This window comes from Urtica dioica, chromosome 8 (genome assembly GCF_054948205.1).
Source record: "Urtica dioica subsp. dioica isolate 48M chromosome 8, U.dioica_male_clone48M_v1_H2, whole genome shotgun sequence".
Taxonomy (NCBI): Eukaryota; Viridiplantae; Streptophyta; class Magnoliopsida; order Rosales; family Urticaceae; genus Urtica; species Urtica dioica.
This window is the reverse complement of record NC_142763.1, coordinates 37,585,819-37,608,630: the sequence shown is the minus strand read 5'-3', so window position 1 is coordinate 37,608,630 and position 22,812 is coordinate 37,585,819. Positions and strand designations below refer to the sequence as shown.

Here is a 22,812-nt window from a genome sequence, read left to right as displayed (position 1 = left end):
AATTTAATTTACTTCAGTCTGATGGACTATTTTTTTAATCATCATAGTTTCATTTGCCGTCACACGCCATTCTTCGTCCCTCGCCATTGGCCAAAAATAAGAAATAGTTGTAAACATTTCGAACATTTTAAACATAATATGTTATAATTTCGAACTTTTGAATATCATTTCGAACTTGTATTCTGGCTTACACGGATTTGACATTTTGTTTTATACAGCTTATATTTTCTAACTTCTTAACAGGTTCAAGTGTTAGTATATGTTGTTTATCTTACGGTATTTGGGTGAACAAAGGTACAAAATGAGAATATGCTAATGAATTGCGATTCGAATTTCGTACACTATCGAAACACATAACTCGGGCGAAGCTATTAACCGTTATGTACAAAGCTTTATGTGCCGATGATTAATTATACGATTTGAAACTTGAAGCTGCATATGTATGGACTGAAAGACCGATGCCTCTTCTCATTTTCGCATCGGACGCCAGAGTATTGCATTTCAAACTTTTTAGTTGTTTAATATATTTAATTTCCGAATTTTTAGTTGTTTAATTTACTAAATTCCAGACTTGATTTTATAAAATTAAGAAGTACTTTGTTGTTTCGTAAACAAACTTTCAAACTTTTTAGTGGTTTTGTTTACTGAATTTCGGAGTTTTTGTTGTTTTGTAAACATAGTTTCATTTTTTTAGTGGTTTTGTTTTCGGAATTTCAGAGTTTTTAACTATTTTGTAAACAGAGTTTCATACTTTTTAGTGGTTTTGTTTACTGAATTTTAAAGTGCTTAGCTGTTTTATTTTGAATAAAAAAACAAGCACTTGTGCAAAAATTACGAAAAGTCCCATTGAAATCATTATATAAAATCCCCTTGAAACAAATTCAAAAACTACACAATTGTCTTAAAAACTACAACAAAACCTGTACGAAAATTAAAAAGACATCCCAAAAAAATAGAGGTCCCTGCAAGATCAGAGTCACAGAAATCCAAATACGACTATGATTTTCTAAGTGCGTTCATAGACTTCAGCTTTGTTTGTTGAATGGAGTGTAATCATCAAATTTTCTAAGCCGCTTTGTCCATATCTTCGCTGAAAAATCCAACAACATCAAATCAGTAGAAGTCACAACCTGAAAATAATTACAAACTTCGAAACAATTCAAACCATGTGGTCAAATTCGTCGGAACAATTATCACCATGTGGTCAAAAACTGCGGAACAAAAATGAACTTACCATAGACCAAAATAAGTTTTTCCTTCGTCGGATGGTCTGTTTTCGATAGAGGCTCAACAAAGTCATCGTCGTCATCCGAAGCGCGCATTGGGGTCTGCCACGGTAGTTGTCGTCTCGGGGGGCTGCCACCGTGGTTGACGTCTTGGGGGCTTCCTCTTCGATAGTGAACGTAGTTCGAATCGTGATTCATTAGCGTATTCCCATTTTGTACATTTGTTCACTGAAGTACCATCAATTAAATAGCATATATTAACGCTTGAACATGTTAAGAAATTAGAAAAATATAAGATGGATAAAAAAAATGTCAAATCCGTGCAAGATAGGATACAAGTTTGAAATGATATTAAAAAGTTCAAAATTATAAGATATTGAGTTTAAAATGTTTAAAATGTTTGCGACTATTAAGGAGTTAAAAGTTTAAAGTTAAAAGTTCGAAATGTTTGAGATTAATACTAAAATCTTCGAAGTTACAGATCGAAACTTCGAAGTTTTTTTTTGGAAAATATCTGACTAACACAAATTTGTGGATTCCAAAAAAATAAACTCTATTCTTATAAATTTAAAACGTAAGTGAATGAAACTTAGCCATTTTCCTACTCTTAAGTGCCCAACAACATAGGAGGTCCGATAAGTTCAAACTTGAGTTTTGAGGAAAATGAAAGATGGAGACAAGACGATGACGTGCGACGGTGAATGGTGTGCGACGGCGAATGGTGTGCGACGATGAATGGCGTGGGTTTGGCTAGACGTTGTTCGTGAGTAAAGGGCGTTGGTTTCTTATTTTTGTGCGTGAAAAAGTAGGGAGAAGAGCGTGAAGTCGAAAAAGAGAATAAAAAAAAAAGAGAAATAAGATAATTTTAATTTAAGGGCAATTTGGAAAATTCAAGGGTCCAAAATGTTTGGTTTTCCTAAAGAGACTAAAATATAACTTGGTTTTCAAATTTGATCTTACACGAAGCTTGGAAACTCAAGTTTCCCATAATTTATGTGCTCCATTTCCATTGATATTTTTTTTTTCTTTATGAAATTACCAAAGAATGATTAATAAATCCAATTACTCTATTTCCTTCTTTTATTAAAAATATACTCGACTTATTATAGATAAGCTTTTTTTTTTTTTTTTTTTTTTTTTTTTAAGAATACCTACTCTTATCTTGCATAAGTCAACTAGATTAGGAGCAATTCAGATAAATTAAAATGCTCACTTTTTTATGAAAGCATTTGGTAAATTTGCAAAAAAAAAAAAAAAAAAAAAAATGCATGGTTAAACTTGTTGGAAATTAAATAAGATAGATAAACCATATTATGAAGATGTAAACATGAATTGAACTATTTGTTTAATATTTGAGTAATTAAATTATAATTTTAATTGATGGCAACTATTTAATTATATCATACAATTTTTAATAACAATTCATACGACGTTTTGAAGTCATTAACATAAGAAATCTATAAGCAATGAAGCCACATCAAACTTATTATTTGTCAAATAGTCAATGTTTGACTAATTATAGTTTATTAGCCACTAATTCTATTAACAATAGTTAATAGGTAATTTTGCCCAAATAATTACCACCATTAATTGTCAATGAGAGAGATTTATTTAGGTAAAATTGTCAATTAATTGTTGTAAATAAAATTAGCGATTAATTAATTATAATCAACCAACCGTTTACTATTATGCAAATTTAAAATTTTTATATAACTATAGAACTCTTGACAAATAAAAGATGCTTGAGATTTGTGTATTTATTTTATAATCAAACCAATTTGTATGAAATATTAGAAGCGACTTATTTTTAAAAGTGGGTTTAAGAACCGATTTTGTCGTTTTTAAGGGAGATTTGTTAATAACTAGTCTTTTTTTTTATAGGGGATATTAAAATAATGGTCAAACTATGTATTTATTTAGGGATATACCAAATATTAGACCAAAGTCCCTAAAATAGCAAATTATATCAGCGCCTAATTATAATTTGGGTGGAGAGAGCAAAGACAGAGCAGAATGGAGGTGGAAGTGAAGCTCTGTCTCCTAAACCTCGCACCAGAAACTCTCATCTCTCCTCTCACCATTTCACTTCCAAACCCTAATCCAATGCAACATCTTCTACGACGACGCCGATTCCGAGCTCACCTCCCAAACGCCCTCCTCCGCCTTTGCCTCGTCAGCGCCGACGACTCCCTCCGATGTGTCCTCCGCGTTCGGATAGGAAGCTAGGGTTGAGATTTCGCCGTTTGAAACTTTGATGAAAACTCGGATTCCGGCGCCGGAGACAGCGAAGATGACAGTTAATAAGATTTATTATTGTTCTTGTTACGGTTAATAAGATTTACTATTGTTCTTGATTAATGAAATTTACTATTTCTCTTGTTACTGTTAATATTATTTACTCTGACAGTTAATAATAACAACTTTTAAGGGTATTATTGGAATACTTAAATGTTCTTATAATAAATTGACTAATTTTTTAAATATGAATAGTTTGGCTATAATTTTAAAATAAAGATTGTTTGAGCTAGATACCTATCCGTCATTTATAAAGTCTCTTTTAAATATTAAATAGAAGCGAGTTTTTAATATTTAGAAGCGACTTTTGTAACTTTTAAATGTGTTATTTGTAGTAGTGTGTATGGTCAGGAGATTTTTAGGCTAGGATAATTTGAAAAACCATCAAGAAGGATTGGAACGAAACTTTGTCCAAAACTTCCAACATCTCATATATTGGTATTATTGTATATCACGTTTTTATTTTCTTTGTTGTCTTATAGTTCTTACACAATAGAACACGAGCAATATACCATATCACAGGGGACCCAATATGTTCCAAAAAAGCTAAGCCAATTTCAGTATCACCCAACAAATGAATCACGTTATTACATATAGCTCTATTTAGATAATTCCAATAGGGAAGAAAGTATCTTTTTTTTTCTCCAAATAGAAAATTCAATGGTTGATCATATTCTAAATATATATATATATATATATATTATTTATCAAATTATAAATAATACTCGACATGTTGATTTTACTAGTTGGCATGACATAAATAGTTTATTATAGTCGCTATGTATCAAATTTGTCCGCTTGAAATGGTTCCATACAAGACTCCAAAGAAAGAGCTGCATGAGAATTGAGACAAGGCCAATAATACATGAATGCACTATTTATTCAAATTTGTTTTTTGAAAAATAAGTAAATGTTTTTTTGTTTTGTTTAAGTGAGTTTACCGAGTAATCTCTCCTAATAACGCACCATTCCACTTTTAAAACTCGACTTATTTTTCTCATTTTTCATGCCAATATATATATATATATATATAATTTGTTTCAATTAATCAATCTTCTAATTTTTTTTCAATTCTGACTAAAATTTCATTTTATTAAGAAAATAGTCTACCAAACCGAAATAAATTAAATAAAATAAAATAGTTAATTTAATTAAAATAAAATAATTAATTTTTTATTAAAATAAACTTTATTATTTTTAAAAAAGATGATAAATTATTGATCTAATTGTTCAATATATATTATAAATAAAAGAACTCGACTTCTTTTACTCATTTTGCATACCAATTAGATAATCTTTGATGATATTTTTTTTGAAGAATGGATAATGTTTGATGAATGATTCCATACCATTTCGTACATATAATAATAACAAAAAATTGGTTACGTAAACCACCTAAACTATAGGAATTGTAAATTAGTCAACCTTTGGTAAATAATTTGTAAATAGCCAACTTGCATACGTGGCAGCCAATTAACTACCTAAAATATATGCTTGGTTGTGTTAAATAAGACTTTTATTAATTTGTTAATAAGTTTACTTGGCTATTTACAATAAATTAACCAAAGGTGGGCTATATCTCAATCCACTATATCCGTGTGGCTATGTAACTTAATAACCCTAATAATAATGTAGTTATTTTAAATTCTCAACCACCGAATTCTTTATTTATTTTTAATATATCCTAGGGAAAACGCCCTACACATATGTAATTAAAACTTAGGTCAGCTATAATTTTTTCACTTTATCCAAACATTTTTCTAATTAATTTTTTTTCGAGTGATTAAATAATCTTTTAAATACCCACCCACATATATTTTTTTTATTTCCTTTTAAAATACTTTATAATTTACGTTTAACAATTCGATGAATTTTACAATATATTATTGCTAATATATGAAGGAAAATTCAATAGACCCATTAGCATATCAAAATTCAAATTAAGAATTAGTAATATTTCAATTACAACAATTGATTTTCTTTAAATTTTAGAACTAAATACTCATGGAACAGTTAAGCTGATAGCTCAATAGCTCACCATCTTTTTAAAAAATTGTCAAAATTTCATTTTATTGAGAAAATAGTCCAGCAGGCCGAAATAATTAAATTAACTGTTTTAGTTAATTTAATGTACTTCGACCTGATCGAAGTAAATCAAATTAACTATTTTAGTTAATTTAATTTACTGACCTCAAGACTTAATTTTTATTTCTCATCTCTATTTTGCGCTCAATATCTTTTTTTAACTCTTATTCTGTCTTTTTCTTTCTTTTAAAAGTTTAATAATCACATTTAAAATCAATATTTGAACGGGATAATGAGTTGTAAATTATTGGTGATAGCTATTAGATTCACTGGATTTTTAAACATTATACGGAATTTCTATTTACGAAAGTCTCAATAACGTTACTCCACTTACAAAGGAGCTTTTTTTTATTTATTTAATATTTTGAATCTTACATTATATCAATTATATTAAATATTTAAACACTGAATAACTATAAGTTTGAACATGAAATATTCTTTTACGTCGCCCTCTCGCAAAAAGTCTTTTGTCACCACCTAAACGAAATCATCATAGGTTTTATTGTTCTCAAGTAGCATATATATTATATCTAAAGCGTATCTTTTTTTTTCTTGATAGTGTTTTGGGCAAAATTACGTATCTTTCTGATATTTTTTTTTCTCTACTATCAACAAAACGGACGGTCAAGATTGGTCTACAGACTCTACACTACTCGCGCACGTGACAAGTGAGAAATACAATCACATGTGTGGTAAAACTAAAAAACATGTAAGCCTCTTTCTCTTCTTTTCCACTTTAACATGTCCACGTCACATGATTGGCGTTTTTTGCGATACACCGATGCACCAATATCCACCGTTCAACGAGACCGCGAGAGAGATTACTGACCGTCGATAATCTCTTATCCTTTGAGTCTATCAGACTGGTAAAGGAAGTAGATATGGCAAACGAAACAAGAAGCGAAGCATACGATTACGAAGCCAAAATCGATCTTCTCTCTCCGTAACTCGAACGACTCAGGTCAAAAGGCGTATTCTTTCTCTCCCTAGAATTCCTCGAGCCAGGTAAACAAGGTTTCTCTGCTTTTGTTTTATCGTATATCAATGCCTTTCATTTCGTTTCATTACGTTTCATTTTTTTCCCTTTGTGAAAAACCCTAGCAGTAACCATTCACCGTGGCTCAGGATCTGATAGTTACGTTGTCTGAATTTATGTTATTTAGTTTTTAGATTTTGGATTGTGGATAGTGTGACTTACTTTGATTTTGTTAGTTTTTGGTATGGTTGACAACGGTATGGCTTGTTGTAAGTCTACTAGATTGTTGGTTTAATGGTTGTTGTTCTGTTTTGTGTGTGTTGGTGTGTGGGATTTTGGTGAATCTAGGGTTTTGAAGCGACATTTCTGGAATCAAAATGGAAAATGGGACTCAGATTGTCGGCGATGCTTCAGTGGTAGAGGAAAAGGTTGGAGGAGCTGAGGTTTCTGAGGAGAAGGCTGTGTTGGGTTCTGAGGAATTGAATGAACCGAACACGGAAGATGTTATTTTGGAGGCGATTCATTCGCAAGAGCATTTGGCCAAGTCGGGAATTGAAGATGCTTCCGAGGATCGGGATGTGACGATCAGTGAAGCCAGTAGAGTCGGGATTGAGGAGGTTTGTAATGGCGGAGATGAGGTCGAGAAATTCGAAGAGGCGATTGGGGTTCCGGTCGAGAAGGATGTGGCGGTGATAGCTGAAGAAGAGAAAGAAGGGGGTTTTGTCGGGAAAGATTTGGGCGTTGAAGAGAACGGGAAGCCTGATCGAGAAGAGGGTGTGAAGGTGATCTCCGAGGTGGTTGTTCGCGGAGAGACAGAGTCTAAAGCTTCCGTTGCTGTTTCTGAGAACAAATCTCGCGTGGTAATAGAAAAGGATAGTGCTGAAAAAGATTACGGCGTGAGTCAGGAGTCACTAATTGCTGTTGAAAACTTGGGAGATGCAGATGCCTCCGATGAGTTTCGGCGTGAAGCTGAGTCCAGTAAGGAGATTTTAACTGAAGACAGTAATAGCCCATTGTCTGAGGAGACCATTCCGAGTGCTGAAGAGAAGAACAGAAGCACTGAAGATATCTTGGTTTCTGAAGTTCAAGATGTCAGTGATGAGAATGGCTTGGTCGCTGAAGATCAAAATTTCAGCTCTGGAAATTATTTTGATGGACCGACTTTGACATTTCAGGGTGGCGAAGACGTGCAATTGGATGTAAAAAATACGGAAATTGAATATCGGGGGCCAGATATTATCGACCAAAAAAATGGTACTGGTAATGCTGATTCTGATCATGTTAAGGATGCGATTGAGCCTCAAGTTTCTCTTGTACAAACAGAAGTAAATGCTTTGGAAGACTTATCTGCTGAAGTGCCTTCGGAGCGTGGTGAAGAAATTCCCGAGCCAATGAAAAGTTTAGCAGATATACAAACAGCTTCAGAGGATAAGGAGGTAACTTCAGAAGCTGTAAAACCACCCTTTGCTGATAAAGCTACGATAGAGAAAGAGGTGATCCAGGCTAGTTCAAGTGAGTCAAGAACCGAGAGTCGACCTGAACAAGTCAGGGATGTACACGTGGTTTTAAATAATGGCACAACTAACGTTCCAGAAAAGAAAGAAGAGATACCACAGGAAATAACTAGAGCAGACAATCAGCTGGCTCAAGGACACAGCCCGTTACCCGTAAAACCAACCAACCCTGTTCCCGCTCCCTCTCCAGCAAAAGCCATCAATCCTCCTCTGTTTCCGCAAAAATCTTCCAAATCTGCACCTTCTTTGACAAAATCTAGCAACCCGGCCCCATCTCCAGAAAAATCAACCAACAACCCTGCTCCCACTCCTGCTTCTGCTCCCAACCCCTCCCCTGCTCGTCCAGCTGGCCTGGGGCGTGGTGCCCCGTTATTGGAACCCGTCTCTCGGTTGACTCAACAGCCTCGAGTCAACGGTTCTGCATCACATGCGCAGAACCAGCAGATCGACGAGCCTGTCAATGCAGACTCAGAGGAGTACGATGAAACTCGCGAAAAGCTCCAGAATATAAGGGTGAAATTCTTGAGGCTTGCGCATAGACTTGGGCAGACACCACACAACGTCGTCGTGGCTCAAGTTCTGTACAGACTTGGTTTGGCGGAGCAACTGCGTGGTAGAAACGGGGGCCGAGTTGGGGCATTTAGCTTCGACCGCGCGAGTGCCAAGGCAGAGCAGCTCGAGGCGTCGGGGCAGGAACCCCTCGATTTCTCTTGCACTATCATGGTCCTTGGCAAGACTGGGGTCGGTAAAAGTGCCACCATCAACTCGATATTCGACGAAGTGAAGTTCAACACGGACGCTTTTCAGATGGGCACGAAGAAGGTTCAGGATGTCGTGGGGACAGTCCAGGGGATCAAAGTGCGGGTTATCGACACGCCGGGTCTCTTGCCTTCGTGGTCGGACCAACGCCACAATGAAAAGATTCTACAGTCTGTGAAGCAGTTCATCTCCAAGACTCCTCCGGATATCGTGTTGTACCTCGACAGGCTGGACATGCAGAGTCGGGATTTCAGCGATATGCCGTTGCTGCGAACCATAACAGAGATTTTTGGCCCTTCGATATGGTGCAACGCGATCGTTGTGCTCACCCACGCTGCTTCCGCGCCGCCCGATGGCCCGAACGGGACTGCCTCGAGTTACGACATGTTTGTGACTCAACGTTCTCATGTTGTTCAGCAAGCGATCCGTCAAGCTGCTGCGGATATGAGGCTCATGAATCCAGTCTCGTTGGTGGAGAATCACTCTGCATGTCGGACCAATAGGGCGGGGCAGAGGGTACTGCCCAATGGTCAGGTCTGGAAGCCTCATTTGCTGCTGCTCTCTTTCGCGTCGAAAATCTTGGCTGAAGCGAATGCGCTGCTGAAGCTGCAAGATAGTCCACCAGGCAAGCCTTTCACAACTCGGTCTAGAGCTCCTCCTTTGCCCTATCTCCTCTCGTCACTGCTTCAGTCGAGACCACAGGTGAAACTCCCCGAAGAGCAGTATGGCGACGATGATGGTTTGGAGGAGGATCTCGACGGATCATCGGATTCTGATGAGGAATCGGAGTATGATGAGTTGCCGCCGTTCACTCCCTTGACCAAGGCCCAGGTGGGAAAGCTTTCTAGAGCCCAGAGGAAGGCGTATTTCGACGAGATAGAGTTCAGGGAAAAGGCTTTCATGAGCAAACAGTTGAAGGAGGAGAGGAGGCGGAGGAAGATGATGAAGAAAATGGCAGCCGAGTCAAAGGACATGCCTAGTGACTACACCGAAGAAGAAGGAGAAGAGAACCAGCCGTCGGTTCCGATGGTTCCCATGCCGGATCTGTCCTTGCCCGTTTCGTTCGACTCCGACAATCCCACACACCGATACCGCTGCCTCGACTCTTCCAACAGGTGGCTCGTGAGGCCGGTCCTGGAGACTCACGGATGGGATCACGATGTCGGTTACGAGGGAATAAACGTCGATCGAATGTTTGCAGTGAAAAACAAGATACCGCTCTCAGTGTCCGGTCAGGTCACAAAGGACAAGAAGGACGCAAATCTCCAGATGGAAGTGGCGACCTCGTTGAAGCACGGCGAGGGAAAAGCCACCTCGTTCGGGTTCGATCTCCAGACCGTCGGGAAGGACTTGGCCTACACTCTGCGGAGCGAGACCCGGTTCAGCAACTTCAGGAGGAACAAGGCCACCGCTGGAGTCAGTGTCACTCTCCTCGGAGACGCTCTCTCCGGCGGGATCAAAGTCGAGGACAAGCTGATCGCCAACAAGCGGTTTCAGGTCGTGGTGACAGGTGGCGCGATGACGGGCCGCGGCGAGGTGGCTTACGGCGGGAGCCTCGAGGCGACGCTGAGGGACAGAGACCACCCGTTCGGGCGGTCGCTGTCGACTCTGGGGCTGTCGGTGATGGACTGGCACGGCGATCTGGCCGTCGGATGCAATGTTCAGTCTCAGATCCCGATCGGACGTCACACAAACTTGATCGCTCGTGCCAATCTGAACAACCGAGGATCCGGGCAAGTCAGCGTCCGGCTGAACAGTTCCGAGCAGTTGCAGATTGCTTTAGTCGCTCTGTTTCCTCTCATCAGACGGCTGCTTGCTTATCCTCAACAACTACAGTTCGGCCAATAATGTTCTTCGCTATAAGAACTTGTTTTTCATTTGTTAGTCATTTTTTAGATTTTCTGATTATCAAATAGTTTTGCATTTGGTGATTTTTTTTTTGTTGTTTCTGTAAACTACTGAACCAAGTTTTGGTCTTTCTATTTTGTTCGACTAGGCCTTTTCTTTCTCACTTGCATGGTGAAACCGTTTCATATTGCAACATTGGTTACTTTGCCTTAAATTACAACGTTGGTTCTTCCTTTTTAATATAAATATATTTCCTCCTTGGATCAAATATATTTCTTTTGCATTTCTTAATACCTGCCATTGTTTAGTATAAAATAGATACTTTGGAAAATGATGTTGATTTATGTGCTTCCCGAAAGGTAGTAAAAGAACAGTCTTTAGTTAAAATCGAGGGAAAATGGCAAATAAAGGCCATCATCTCACTCGAGTGAAGTTACCCTTGAAGAACTATTGTCCCTATCTCAGATTGCAACTACAATTTGAATGCCTCATATATTTCCGTGGAAGCATGTTATATCTATTTAGGACAATAAGCTTATTACGAATAACCCCTAATCAAATATAAATTTGTAAAAAATAAAACTCTGGAAAATCAGAAGTTCAGGGACTTGAGTAATAATTCGCTATGGGACTGAAGTAGTGAACTGTTGTTAAAAGAAAATATAGTGGACGAAATAATAATAGTAATAAAAAGAACGACCTAAACAAATTACGAGGTGCAAATGAGAGGATATGAAAAAAAAAAAAAAAAAAAAAAAAAAAAAAAAAAATTCAAGGGAAACCGGAAAACTAAAGGCAGCCATCTCACTCAAATTAAACTTTGATTAACTACACCCTGTCCCTCTTCCACTTATGCCTTATCTCGTATTGCCCCCAGATTTTTAATTTGTCACATAGCTTCATTGTTTACTATGACAAGCTTCTTACAAATGCAGAATCAAATCTCACTTTTGCAAAGTAAAGCACTAGTAAATTTAGAGTTTGTGTCTCTTGTAGCCTTTTTTTTTTTTTTTAACTGTAAAGAGGAATTCACGTTCACCTTCTCATCACCAGAAACCATAGACCTCCACTTATTTCCAACGTATAATAAGTAGTTTAGTTTATATATTTACATGTTTTTACCATTGTGTTTGTTCTCTCTGTATGAAATTTGATAATGCTTTTGTCCTAATTTTGATTTCCGTGTGGTACTTGTAAATCATATGGGGTTTCAATTCCATTAAAATATAGCCTCTTTTTAGTCGATTACTTTATTGTATTTATTGCCGTAGTAAAACTCATTACCGTGTGTTGGCTTAGCTAACGTCAATACTAAATTATATTATATTATGGCTGAAAAAGTCCCACATTGATGAAGTGGTAAGATATGAGAGTGTTTATAAGTGTCATTGTGAACACAAATGGGCACGACCTTACTTGAACAGGATCTGTTCTATAGGCTCGTACCTCTGAATCCTTGATTTCTAAGGAGACAGAAACCCAAACCTGGTGGATGAACCATCACCGTCCGATCAGAGCGTGATTAACGGCTTCACGACCACCATGGTGGTCGTGTGCTGTAGAGGATCGTTCTCAGCCAAGCGAACTGCTCGGCTGGGGTGGTCGTACGGTTGTCTGACAGGTGCAAAACCCAAGTCTTTTTCCTTTGCTAATTTATTTTACTTGCTAGCAAGTTATGATATCTTTTTTCTTTTTTTCTTGACAGCGTAAATCCTTGTTTTGACTTTCTTCATAGCTCTTTTGTTTTCTTATTCTTTCTTCTCAAATTAAATTTATAATTTCGTTCTTTTTCACATCATGATGGTTTTTTTTTTTTCCCCCTTTGACAGTGGTACTTCCTTGATATTTGATAATACTCCCATTTTTTTCTCTTCCCTTTTTTTTCCATCAAATTAAATTTCTTGTTACCATTTCATTATAATATTGTGGAAATTCATCCTTCTGGAACTCTGATTAAAATCGTGAGTTACACTTTTATTACGTAATTCTTCATTGTTTTCAATGATGCACAATATGTTTGAATATATATATATATATAAAAAAAAAAAAAAAAAAAAAAAAAAAAAAAACACTATGTTTCAAAATATTAATAAAGCTTTAAAAAAAGATGATGTGAAGAAAGTCTTGAAATTCTGTTTGTACATGCATGACAATGTGCGCCAATAACTTCCTACCGATAGTCTATTTATTACATCCATGTTTGGCGGGTGATAATAGCCATTCACGTTGAAGGGTGGGCCCAAAAGTAGATAAGGGCGGCCCAGCCCAAAAGTAAGAGAGGAGATGATGATAAGGGTGGTGGTGGTGGTGCAGACTCAGATATCTTTGGTTTATTTTTTGTTGTGTGATAATTAAGAAAGGGAAAAAAAAGAATGCAGACTCTCTCACTCTCCGCCTCCACTGCCACATTCCCTGGCCTCCGCTTGCCTTCTCGGAGTTGCGGAAGGAAGAGTAGAGTCATCTTCGGCAATGTCTCATGCTGTGCGGCCAATCAAGTACTATTACTCTCATTACATTTACATCACATTCTTCTTCTTATCTATGTTTTATGTCCTGTTATGTAATCAACTTCTGAGCAGGATTTGCAAGCCACGGTGACGAGTAAGTGCTTCTTCGACGTGGACATCGGTGGCAAGCAGGCCGGCCGCATCGTATTCGGCCTCTACGGCGATGTGGTCCCCAAGACCACCGAGAATTTCCGCATCCTCTGCACTGGTCTCCTCTCACTCACTCACTGTTTTACATGTAATATTTTACAGATGAAATGAAACCAACATACATATGTATGTGCTATGTACAAACACAGGGGCGAAAGGGTACGGTTACAAGGGATCCTATTTCCACCGCATTATCAAGGATTTCATGATCCAAGGAGGCGATTTCACCGAGGGAAACGTGCGTCTCTGTCTATGAAACTATAGATATAATGAGTGTGTATGAAACTATTTGTGTTGCTGTTGGCTGGCAGGGCACTGGGGGAGTGAGCATCTATGGTTCCAAGTTCGAGGACGAGAACTTCGACTGTAAGTAGTGCTAAAGTAGAAGGGTGATTAGTGAGAGATTATTAGGTGTGGTGGTCAATGATGATATGATAAATTTGGCAGTGAAGCATGTGGGGCCAGGAGTGTTGAGCATGGCTAATGCTGGGCCTAATACCAATGGCAGCCAGTTCTTCATCTGCACTGTCAAGGTCTCTCTCGCTGTCCCTATCCAATGTTAATTAATCACTTTAATCTCTTTTTATTTTCAAATGATGATATTATATAATGCAGACACCGTGGTTGGACAACAAGCACGTTGTGTTCGGGCAAGTTGTGGAGGGAATGGACGTGGTGCGCGAGCTGGAAGGCACCGAGACCAGCGGATCCGCCGCTCCACGCAAGGCTTGCTGTATCCTCAACTGCGGCGAGCTGCCTTGATTTCATCATTCTTCTTTCTGATTTTTGTATCTCAATGTATCAATTGCAATCACAACTCTAATAACATGATGCCGATTTTTTTTTCTTTTAATAAAAAGTATGTTGAGGAGGTGGGTGTGCTGGTTGGTTCATCTGCATAAGAACATCCCCAATGCAAGCAACTAAAATTGTTTTATTGCTTATTTGGCAATACCATGTCATTTTTATTTTTGCATATTAATATTATGAGTTGTAATGATTATGGCAAAGTAGCCAATTTTGGCACCAATACCAACTATTTTTTAATATAAAAAAATAATAAAATACTAAACACATCAATGTCTTGAATAGAGTGAGACCCACTTTTAACAACTTTTGGTGTTACCATCATTGAAGTGTTTTTATGTAAGATACCACAAATATTGATGTGGATAAAAATAAATAAACAATATTATTTTTTATGATGCGTAAAGTAATTTTAGTTGCTTGCATTGGAGCTCTAAGTAATGAAAGTTGTTTGTAATAGAGATTCCTAACTAACATGCGCATTCAATAATGACAATTCTTCTTCTTCTTCTCCTAATTCGATGCAATTGCCATGGCTTCTTCTCTCTCGCTCGCACATAAACGTTCCTTAGAAATTCTTCCTCATCTCTTTGAGGCAAGGGCTGCTTCTCTGTTTCAAGGTAGGACCTAGGATAAACAAGAAATTACATGACATACAAGCTTTCCAAACTTAATTCCTCATATTCAACCAAAAGTTTTAATCCCATAAAAGATAATAATTTTCCTTAATGTTTGTAGAGCATTAATTTTTAGTGATACTATTTCATTTATTAATTACTTAATTTATTCATACAATTTTATGTATAACAAATGCCATTTACAGTTTCAATTTGAAAACCGAAAATCTGGGAAGTTTCTGGTAGTGAACATAAAAAAACTGGTACATGGTTGAGATTGGAAAGCAGAATATTGTTTTTTTCAATCTTTTTGGGAGATTTTCGACCAGTACATGGTTAAGTTGCTCGACAACGCAACTCTGACTTCTTCCGATTCGCTGAAACGGGCACCGCCCCATCATCGACTCAGGCGACATGTACGGCGGTGTCCCCCAGAACCGGCCGCTGTACAGTGTACTTTCTTTTAAGCATTAGGCAGTATCATTGATAATATATTAATGGAGTTTAGGGCTTAGTCAGATTAGCTTACTTATTGAATTATTTGTTTACTTGTAATATACGCTAAGTTATATTAGCTGTGTTAGTTTGTTTTATTCTTTTACGCATTCGACACAGGATCATGTCCTCCGACGAAGGTTTAGGGATCGAACCATCGATGAACCCTAATTGACACAAGGAAGGCACCTGGATAGTCGTTGTGATGAGGGTAATAGGCGTTCATCGGATCACTGATCGGACATCTTTATCGCCGGAGTTGACGCGACAATTTGTTTGTGGCTTTGCTTGAGTTTCCATGGCGACGAAGGGACAGGATTGATCAGGCCATAGAGAATTTCTGAATCTTGATTATGTGATGATAAACAAGAAAAAAGAAGTTTGGAAGGAAGGGAAAACAGAGGAAAAGAACTCTCGTGTATTCTCTCGTATTCAAAATAGTCAAAAGGGCTTGCTATCTATGACTATAATAGCAACAGTCAAACATAAACAATTCCACTGTATAAAAAAAAAAAAAAAAAAAAAAAAAAAAACCACTTTATTAACAAGGTTCCAAAAGACAATATATTAAATTTTAAAAACTAAGCAAGGGTTAACAGGCTTAAGAAGAGTTAAGCGCTAATAACCTCGTGTTGGCCGACGTCATGGACTCGCTTACTGGTGCTTCTTTGAGCACATTTGTTAGAGATAACCTTGAGCGTGACAATAAGGAGAATCAGGCTACAAAAGCCGAGCAGTATCATCATTGAGTTAAAATCATAGCTCTTGATCTCCTTCACGGCCAGAGCGACCGTGGCTGGATCTCTCTGGAGAAGGAGTTTCCGGATTTGGAGGAGGGCGTCGGTGTCGAAGCCCAACTCGGTGAGGTCGAGTCCCGTTATGACGCCGTTAATGCACGTCACCCCGTCCCAGCCGGACTCGCATGGTGACGAGCCCGGGATCCACGTGGCAAGCGCTGAGCCTGCCTTGGCCGGATATACCTTGGCCTCGGCCTCCCTCAGACCGAGGGAGCAGATTAAAACAATGACGATGGTTGAAAGGCAGCGACGAGCCATCGGTGTTGCTGTTGTGGGTGAATAATAGATTTGTAGAGAGATCAGGAGTAGAGCTCGGTATAGATTTGTTGACCTATTCAATATTTTGATTTTATTACGATTATTGTTATTAGTTTCCTTTTTTTTTTTCCCCATGGCTTAGATATAGCTAGATTTGGGTAATTTTTGAACTTGAAACAAAACGTAATAAGCCCATTTATTTATTTATATTTGTATTGCTTGTTAAAATATAATGAAATCCCAATAAAAATCTTGTTTATTCTAAAATTATGACTTGTCATTTATTTTATTATATTTTTTTCATGATTTATTATGACGTGTCATTTCTTTTATTATGTTAAAATTATGACTTGTCATTTCTTTATTATGTTTGTCAATAAACTCCAACGACCTTAAAATAGCTCAAAGTCAATTTTTTCGTGGTCCACGGTCCACGGGAGCACGACCACATATTGCTCAAACCAGACTCATCGTGGTCCAGACGAACACATAAATGGTCTAGATACAGATTAAATGGAAGCGAAAGAAAGAGCGCCAACAAGATTACAAAATTTCCTGCATGACAAGTCGCACGTGAAACCGGTGGGTTAATGTTATACCTTTGTTTTTCTATGATAAAAACGACGCTTCAATTGCTAAGAATAGATTTGGAGAGAGATAGAGAGAGAGAGAGAGATGATGATGATGATGAGATTGTATTTTAGAGAAAATGATATATATATATATATATATATATATATACATTATGTTTTAGTGAAATGTCGAGTTTTAACCTTTGATTTTCAAAAAATTTGAGTTCATACCCTCTGTTTAACTAAAATGACGAAATTATACCCTGAAATAGAAAACAATACCACGAATCTTATTTTATTGAATTTTTATTGATTTTTCATTGACGTTGATTATAATATTTATATGTAAACACAAATTATCTTTATTCATTCGTACCATAGATGTAATTTATTTAAAAACTAAAAGATAAACAACAGTCTCTTAATCATGAAGAACACAAAAAGAGAAATGGGTAAAAATCGATAGTTGATAATCATCAAAATCACATATTCGAACAGAGAATCCAGGATTTAGAGTTGCAATTCGAACACGGAATGAAGTCATCTCTTGGCAGATAGATACCGGACATACATAAAAGAGAATGTGATGAATTTTATTATTTAATTTCAATTTAAGTTTATTTTTATTTTAAAATTGGGAATTTGAAAGTTAGGGTACTGATTTGGACTTGATTCGGTTTTTCTTATATAAGAATTAATATCAATGAAATGGAGATTTGTGATACTGTTATTAACTTCAGGGTATAATTTCTTCATTTTAGTTAAACAGATGATATGAACTTGATATTTTTAAAAATTAAAAGTTAAACTCGACATTTTACTAAAACATAGGATATCTATATTATTTTCCCTTTATTTTAATATAGGTGGTCGCGCTGTTTTTTTTTTTTTTTTTTTAATCTCCTCACTGCTCATTTGAAATTGAGATCTTTGATTTATTTATGTTTCCACTGGCCTAGATAAGTGTAGCTGAATTTGGGTAATTTCCGACTACATAATTCTGTGCCGATCTCATTCATTACCAAGATTTTGTTATGTGCGCATAAAATCTTCTCTTTTTAATGTCAATACAATATTTGCATGACTAGTCTGGTTTTGATCCTAATAAAAAGACCAACCATACACAGATGGAAAGTTTCTCAAGTAACGTGATCAAATGAATTGCTTACTAATATTTAGTTTGGACATTTGAGTTTAAATAAAGAGTAACCAATTTTTTATTAAGTAAAATGAAGAATTTGTCAAATCAGACGCTCTTCAGAAAACAAGGACACTCCAAAATTGGCAACTACCAAACTTTGATATGGTAACTTCCATATAGCATCTTTATTCGATTACTAAACTGTAAATTTTCACATCAATATTTCCATTTCCTTTTATATTTCATCTCCTTACGTTTGACGTTTTACAATTTAATATTACAAATATCTTAAGTTCTACTGTTTAAAAAAAAAAAAAAAAAAAACTATTGTAGCTTTTAGCTTATAGCGACATTCAAAATATCGACGATATCTCCTTATATATATATAGTTTTTTTAAGTCTCGATAAAATATCATCAATAAACGTTACCATTTTATAAAATATCGTTAAAATCCCTATATATTGGCGATTTTTCGAATTATCGCGATATTTTGCTTCGTTTTAAATAGCAAAATATCGGACAAAATTTTAAAAAAAAATCGCTCGAACCTTACCAGGAAAAATCGCCGCTCCAGTTGAAGTTCTTATACGATATCGGCGATCTTCTTCGTTTCACCTTCTTCTTCGTGGGAAATCTCCGACCGTGGAAGAAATCTTATGCAATGACAACGATAACCCCCGATATATCGACGTTGAACGCATGGTGAGCTCCGAAAATATGATTTTGATGTTTTTCAACTTTTTTTTTTCATTTTTACATTTATTTAACTCACGTTTATTGAAATTTTTGCATATTTGAGATATACTTGATTATCTTTCGGATCCCCAATTTTTATAGTTCCGACGAGTTTTTCAATTTTTCGGCGACCTATCACCCATTTTCACGGCGGACCTTTATTTTTCTGGCGTGTTGAAAAATTTCCAGAATCATTATTTTACTGACCAGAATTTGGTTCTCCGGACGATGTTAGCGGTTTTGGCCGAATGATGGTGATACTGGTACAAATGACATGTTAGATCAATTATCCACATTTTTTTTGGCGCTTCCCCAACATATGCATCTCCCATGACTGGTGCTTTGAGTACTAATATATTGATCAAATTTCTTCCCAATTTGATCCAATGTTGGTCTCGGGATCTGAGGCTAATACATCAAATTCCAAAATTCACGCTCACTACGAACAGTTTCCTATCATCAACCTATTCATCGACCTGGATCAGTACAACTACGAAATGCACACCAAGACCTACATGGAATACTATTCATTATACGTATCGCGACTCGTACACTGTCGAGGTCAGCTGGTGCAACCTCATACATTTCAACCTCCTCGACGCTCAACTTACAACTGATTCGGCGTTTCAAAGTTTGTAGTCTTCTTTAATTAGTAGCGTTTGAGAACTATTTTATGTTTTGTATTGTCTACTATAAGTTTAATTCTTGTCATGAACTTTGTAGTATTTGATTTTGTATTTTCATAATTTGGATTTATATTTATATATATATATATATATATTCTTATTTAAAAATATCTATTTGTTATAAGTTTTTTTCGATATTCGTCAGTAGTCGATATATCATCGATATAATCAGTAGTCGATATTGAAATTGTTATAGAATATCTGTCAATATATCCGTCAATACTCGATATATCCGTAAAATCAGAATCTCGGTATAGGTATCGATATTGATATTTGAAATCTTGGTGAATAGCAATTAACTCCAACAATACTTGAGTTAATATAGGTCTACTTAATTTATTTTCTTTTGATTATTTTCATTAGTTTGAAAAAGTTCTATACAGTTTTCAAATAGCTTCCTTGCTCTGAAGTTCTCACTAACGTCATCAAAGGTTGATTATCTCCATTATTTTATTACCCACGGCATACATGGAGATTCAAGGGAAAAAATGTCATTTTCGTTATCGTTTCGAGCCTCCTGATTTACGGAAAATCGTTAAGCCGATGGAAAACCAAACGGAAAAATTGTGGAAACTGGCAAGTGAAATGCAGTTTTCAAATTCCGTTTTCGATGGAAAACCGATGTGCCGACGGAAAACCGAACGGAAATAATGTGGCGAAACAAACACATACATATATATATATATATATATTTTAAATGTAGTTCAAATTTAAAACACTTCAAATCATACATATCTAGCATAAATGTTCCATTTGTTCATGAAATAAAAATGTTATACAAACATATAGTTACAATATAAAATAAATGTATCAATAGAATCCCGATGGACGTCACAGTTGGATAAAACTCGGTTGGCTTTCTTGAAGCTCGCAATACTGAGACCAAGTGAAATTCCCCTGGTACGATTGTCGGAAGTTTTGAACATGTCTGTCGTAGTCGGATTGATCGTACCCCACAGCTTCACTTATTAGTGGACATCCTTGTGTATATGCTATAATGTGCTCGGTACCAAACCGATCTACGCGTACACCGTACATACGACGTCCACGTCCTTGCGGATTCACCTGTGGCTGTGGCACTCCTATCGGATTAGGATAACGGTAAGGACAAGTATATGAACCGTCACTCTATGTGTCTGACGTAGTGAATGACATTGTGTCGAACTGCGACATCAAGTGATCGACGCCGTATTCACTGCCAGAGGACATGTACGCTTCATATCTTTGTTGGAAGTCACCGTCGTAATCACTACAAGAAGACATGTAATGCGTGGGCGCTCTCTGTGTTCCACCACCGTAATACGATTTGGTCTCAAAGTCAAAGTACTCTCCGGGTCTATTAAACATGTAATATATTACTTTCCATATTCATCATACGTACATTGTTTGTGAACTCCGACATGAATAAATGCGAATACATTAACCTGTCAGATCTTTGACGTCGTGACCCGTGATCAGAATCTTGCGTGGCTTGATAACCTTGCTCCATAGTCCACGGATCGTAATGTTGGCTACCACCACCAACGTCTTGACTAGCTGGATAACCGCCAAAGTCACCACCGTCTCCACCATCGTCACCGTCGTTAGGACCACGTCCATCGTTTGATGATCCATGCGAACTGTGACCGACGTCTTCGCTCAAGACGGTGTCGACATCAACACCTTCCGTCTGAGCCTGTGAGGCGACGCGTGGGTCGAGGTTCCTGTCTTCATCGCGAACTGTGACCGACGTCTTCGCTCAAGACATTGTCGCCCATTACCTCCATTGATCTTTGGATCATATCCAACGGATCCTTCCTGTCGACGGCGTCGCTTTGGATATCTCGTAATTGCAGCTTCATGTTGTAGCTACAAAGGACGAGTTCCTCAAGTCTCTTATACGCCAGTCGGTTTCGCTGCTCAGTGTGGACAAGTGCAAACGTGCTCCAATTTCGCTCGCATGCCGATGATGATGCGGTCTGATAAAGGATTCTCATCGCCGACTTTCTCAATGTGGGGGTTTGAATTCCAAACATTGCCCACCATTCTCCTAAGAAAATGAAGAAACTCTGTAAATATGAAACTATGATATGAACATCGGGAATAAAAAATAGTTCTTACCGGAAGCCATCTTCGTGTAAAAATTTACGCCAGACCCAGAAGAAGAACGGCCCCAACATCCTCTTCACGCCAGACCCAGAAGAAGAACCCGGAGGCGGAGCGGCTTGAGACCAGCGTAGTTTCAGGGTTCCATCTTCTAATTTGTAAAAATATTTAATTAAAATAACGTATTAGGTGCGACATGTTGCACCTAATACTCGTTTATTGATATTTTCTAAAGCCAAATAGGTACGACTTCGGGTGCGACAGGTTGCACCTAAAAGTGTCGCACCTAATATGCAACACTTTTAGGTGCGACATGTCGCACCCGAAGCCTTTAGCGACGGACTATTGGGTGCAACAATGTGTTCTAAAGTCGCACCCGAAAAACTTTCGGGTGCGACATTCTGGGTATCGGGTGCGACTTTCGTCGCACCCGATGCCTATATTTGTAGTAGTGTGTTCGGTGATAAAGCACCTACTCAGGGGGACAAATACGTGTGGTGGAGAGCAATCCACTATCTCAATAATCAACTATCGAAATAAATCATAGGTGAGTTTTTTTTTTCGATCAATCCCTAATCTTTCTCAAATTTTGATAAGTTGGAGTATAATTAAATATCCGATATTTATCTGTCCATAAAAATCGAAATTAAAAAGATATTCTAGTTTCATTCGCGCATGAGGAAAGTAACTGAAGTAACACGAGTCTTTAACTCGTTTGAACAACTTCTTGCAATTTTAACTTAAACAATTGTTATAATTTATTTTGTCAAACTTAATTATGTCAAAGAGATCCAACACAATTGAAGAACCTCTATGCCTTAGTCTATTGAGGTATCTAAAATAGTTAGATTACAGTTATATAGCGAGAGAGTTTTATAACATACTAAAATTATATATATCGACATAATATGATAACGCGCTAGTTTATATAATATCAGTTTCTAAAATCTTCCCTAAAAAGAACTTTCAAAAATCTTATATATATGCACAACTTAGTGGAAAAAGTGTTTCCAATCTGCAATTCTATACATAATATCATTTGATAAACTATTTTTAAAAATGATTGTAATTTTTTGTAAAAGCAGGTTCATCGTAAAATTGATACGAATATAGAAAATGTCAAAAGATCGAGAATTGACAAAAATAAAGATGTAATATATTTGTCATGATTTATATTTAATGTAATTCATAATAATTATAAAATATTATTAGGCATATTAAATATAATATTCAAATGTGTGTTGATATATTGTTCTAA

General features: G+C 36.8%; 2 protein-coding genes and 1 non-coding gene across 3 annotated transcripts; all 3 read left to right on the top strand.

The window, feature by feature from the left end:
- The first annotated feature begins 6,405 nt into the window (after positions 1-6,405).
- On the top strand, positions 6,406-10,971 carry LOC149389649 (translocase of chloroplast 120, chloroplastic-like). The gene is made up of 2 exons (XM_089622992.1): positions 6,406-6,611; positions 6,931-10,971. Exon 2 carries the CDS (start codon positions 6,960-6,962, stop codon positions 10,701-10,703), a length of 3,744 nt encoding a protein of 1,247 aa, XP_089479118.1. The 5' UTR covers positions 6,406-6,611; positions 6,931-6,959; the 3' UTR covers positions 10,704-10,971.
- Positions 10,972-12,109: 1,138 nt separating this feature from the next.
- Positions 12,110-12,327, top strand: LOC149389648 (small nucleolar RNA U3). The gene has a single exon (XR_016301101.1). It is a non-coding gene; the product is annotated as a small nucleolar RNA U3 (small nucleolar RNA).
- A 666-nt stretch (positions 12,328-12,993) lies between these two features.
- On the top strand, positions 12,994-14,256 carry LOC149389647 (peptidyl-prolyl cis-trans isomerase-like). The gene is made up of 6 exons (XM_089622993.1): positions 12,994-13,198; positions 13,283-13,418; positions 13,510-13,598; positions 13,672-13,726; positions 13,808-13,893; positions 13,976-14,256. Exons 1-6 carry the CDS (start codon positions 13,076-13,078, stop codon positions 14,120-14,122), a joined length of 636 nt encoding a protein of 211 aa, XP_089479119.1. The 5' UTR covers positions 12,994-13,075; the 3' UTR covers positions 14,123-14,256.
- The last annotated feature ends 8,556 nt before the right edge of the window (positions 14,257-22,812 follow it).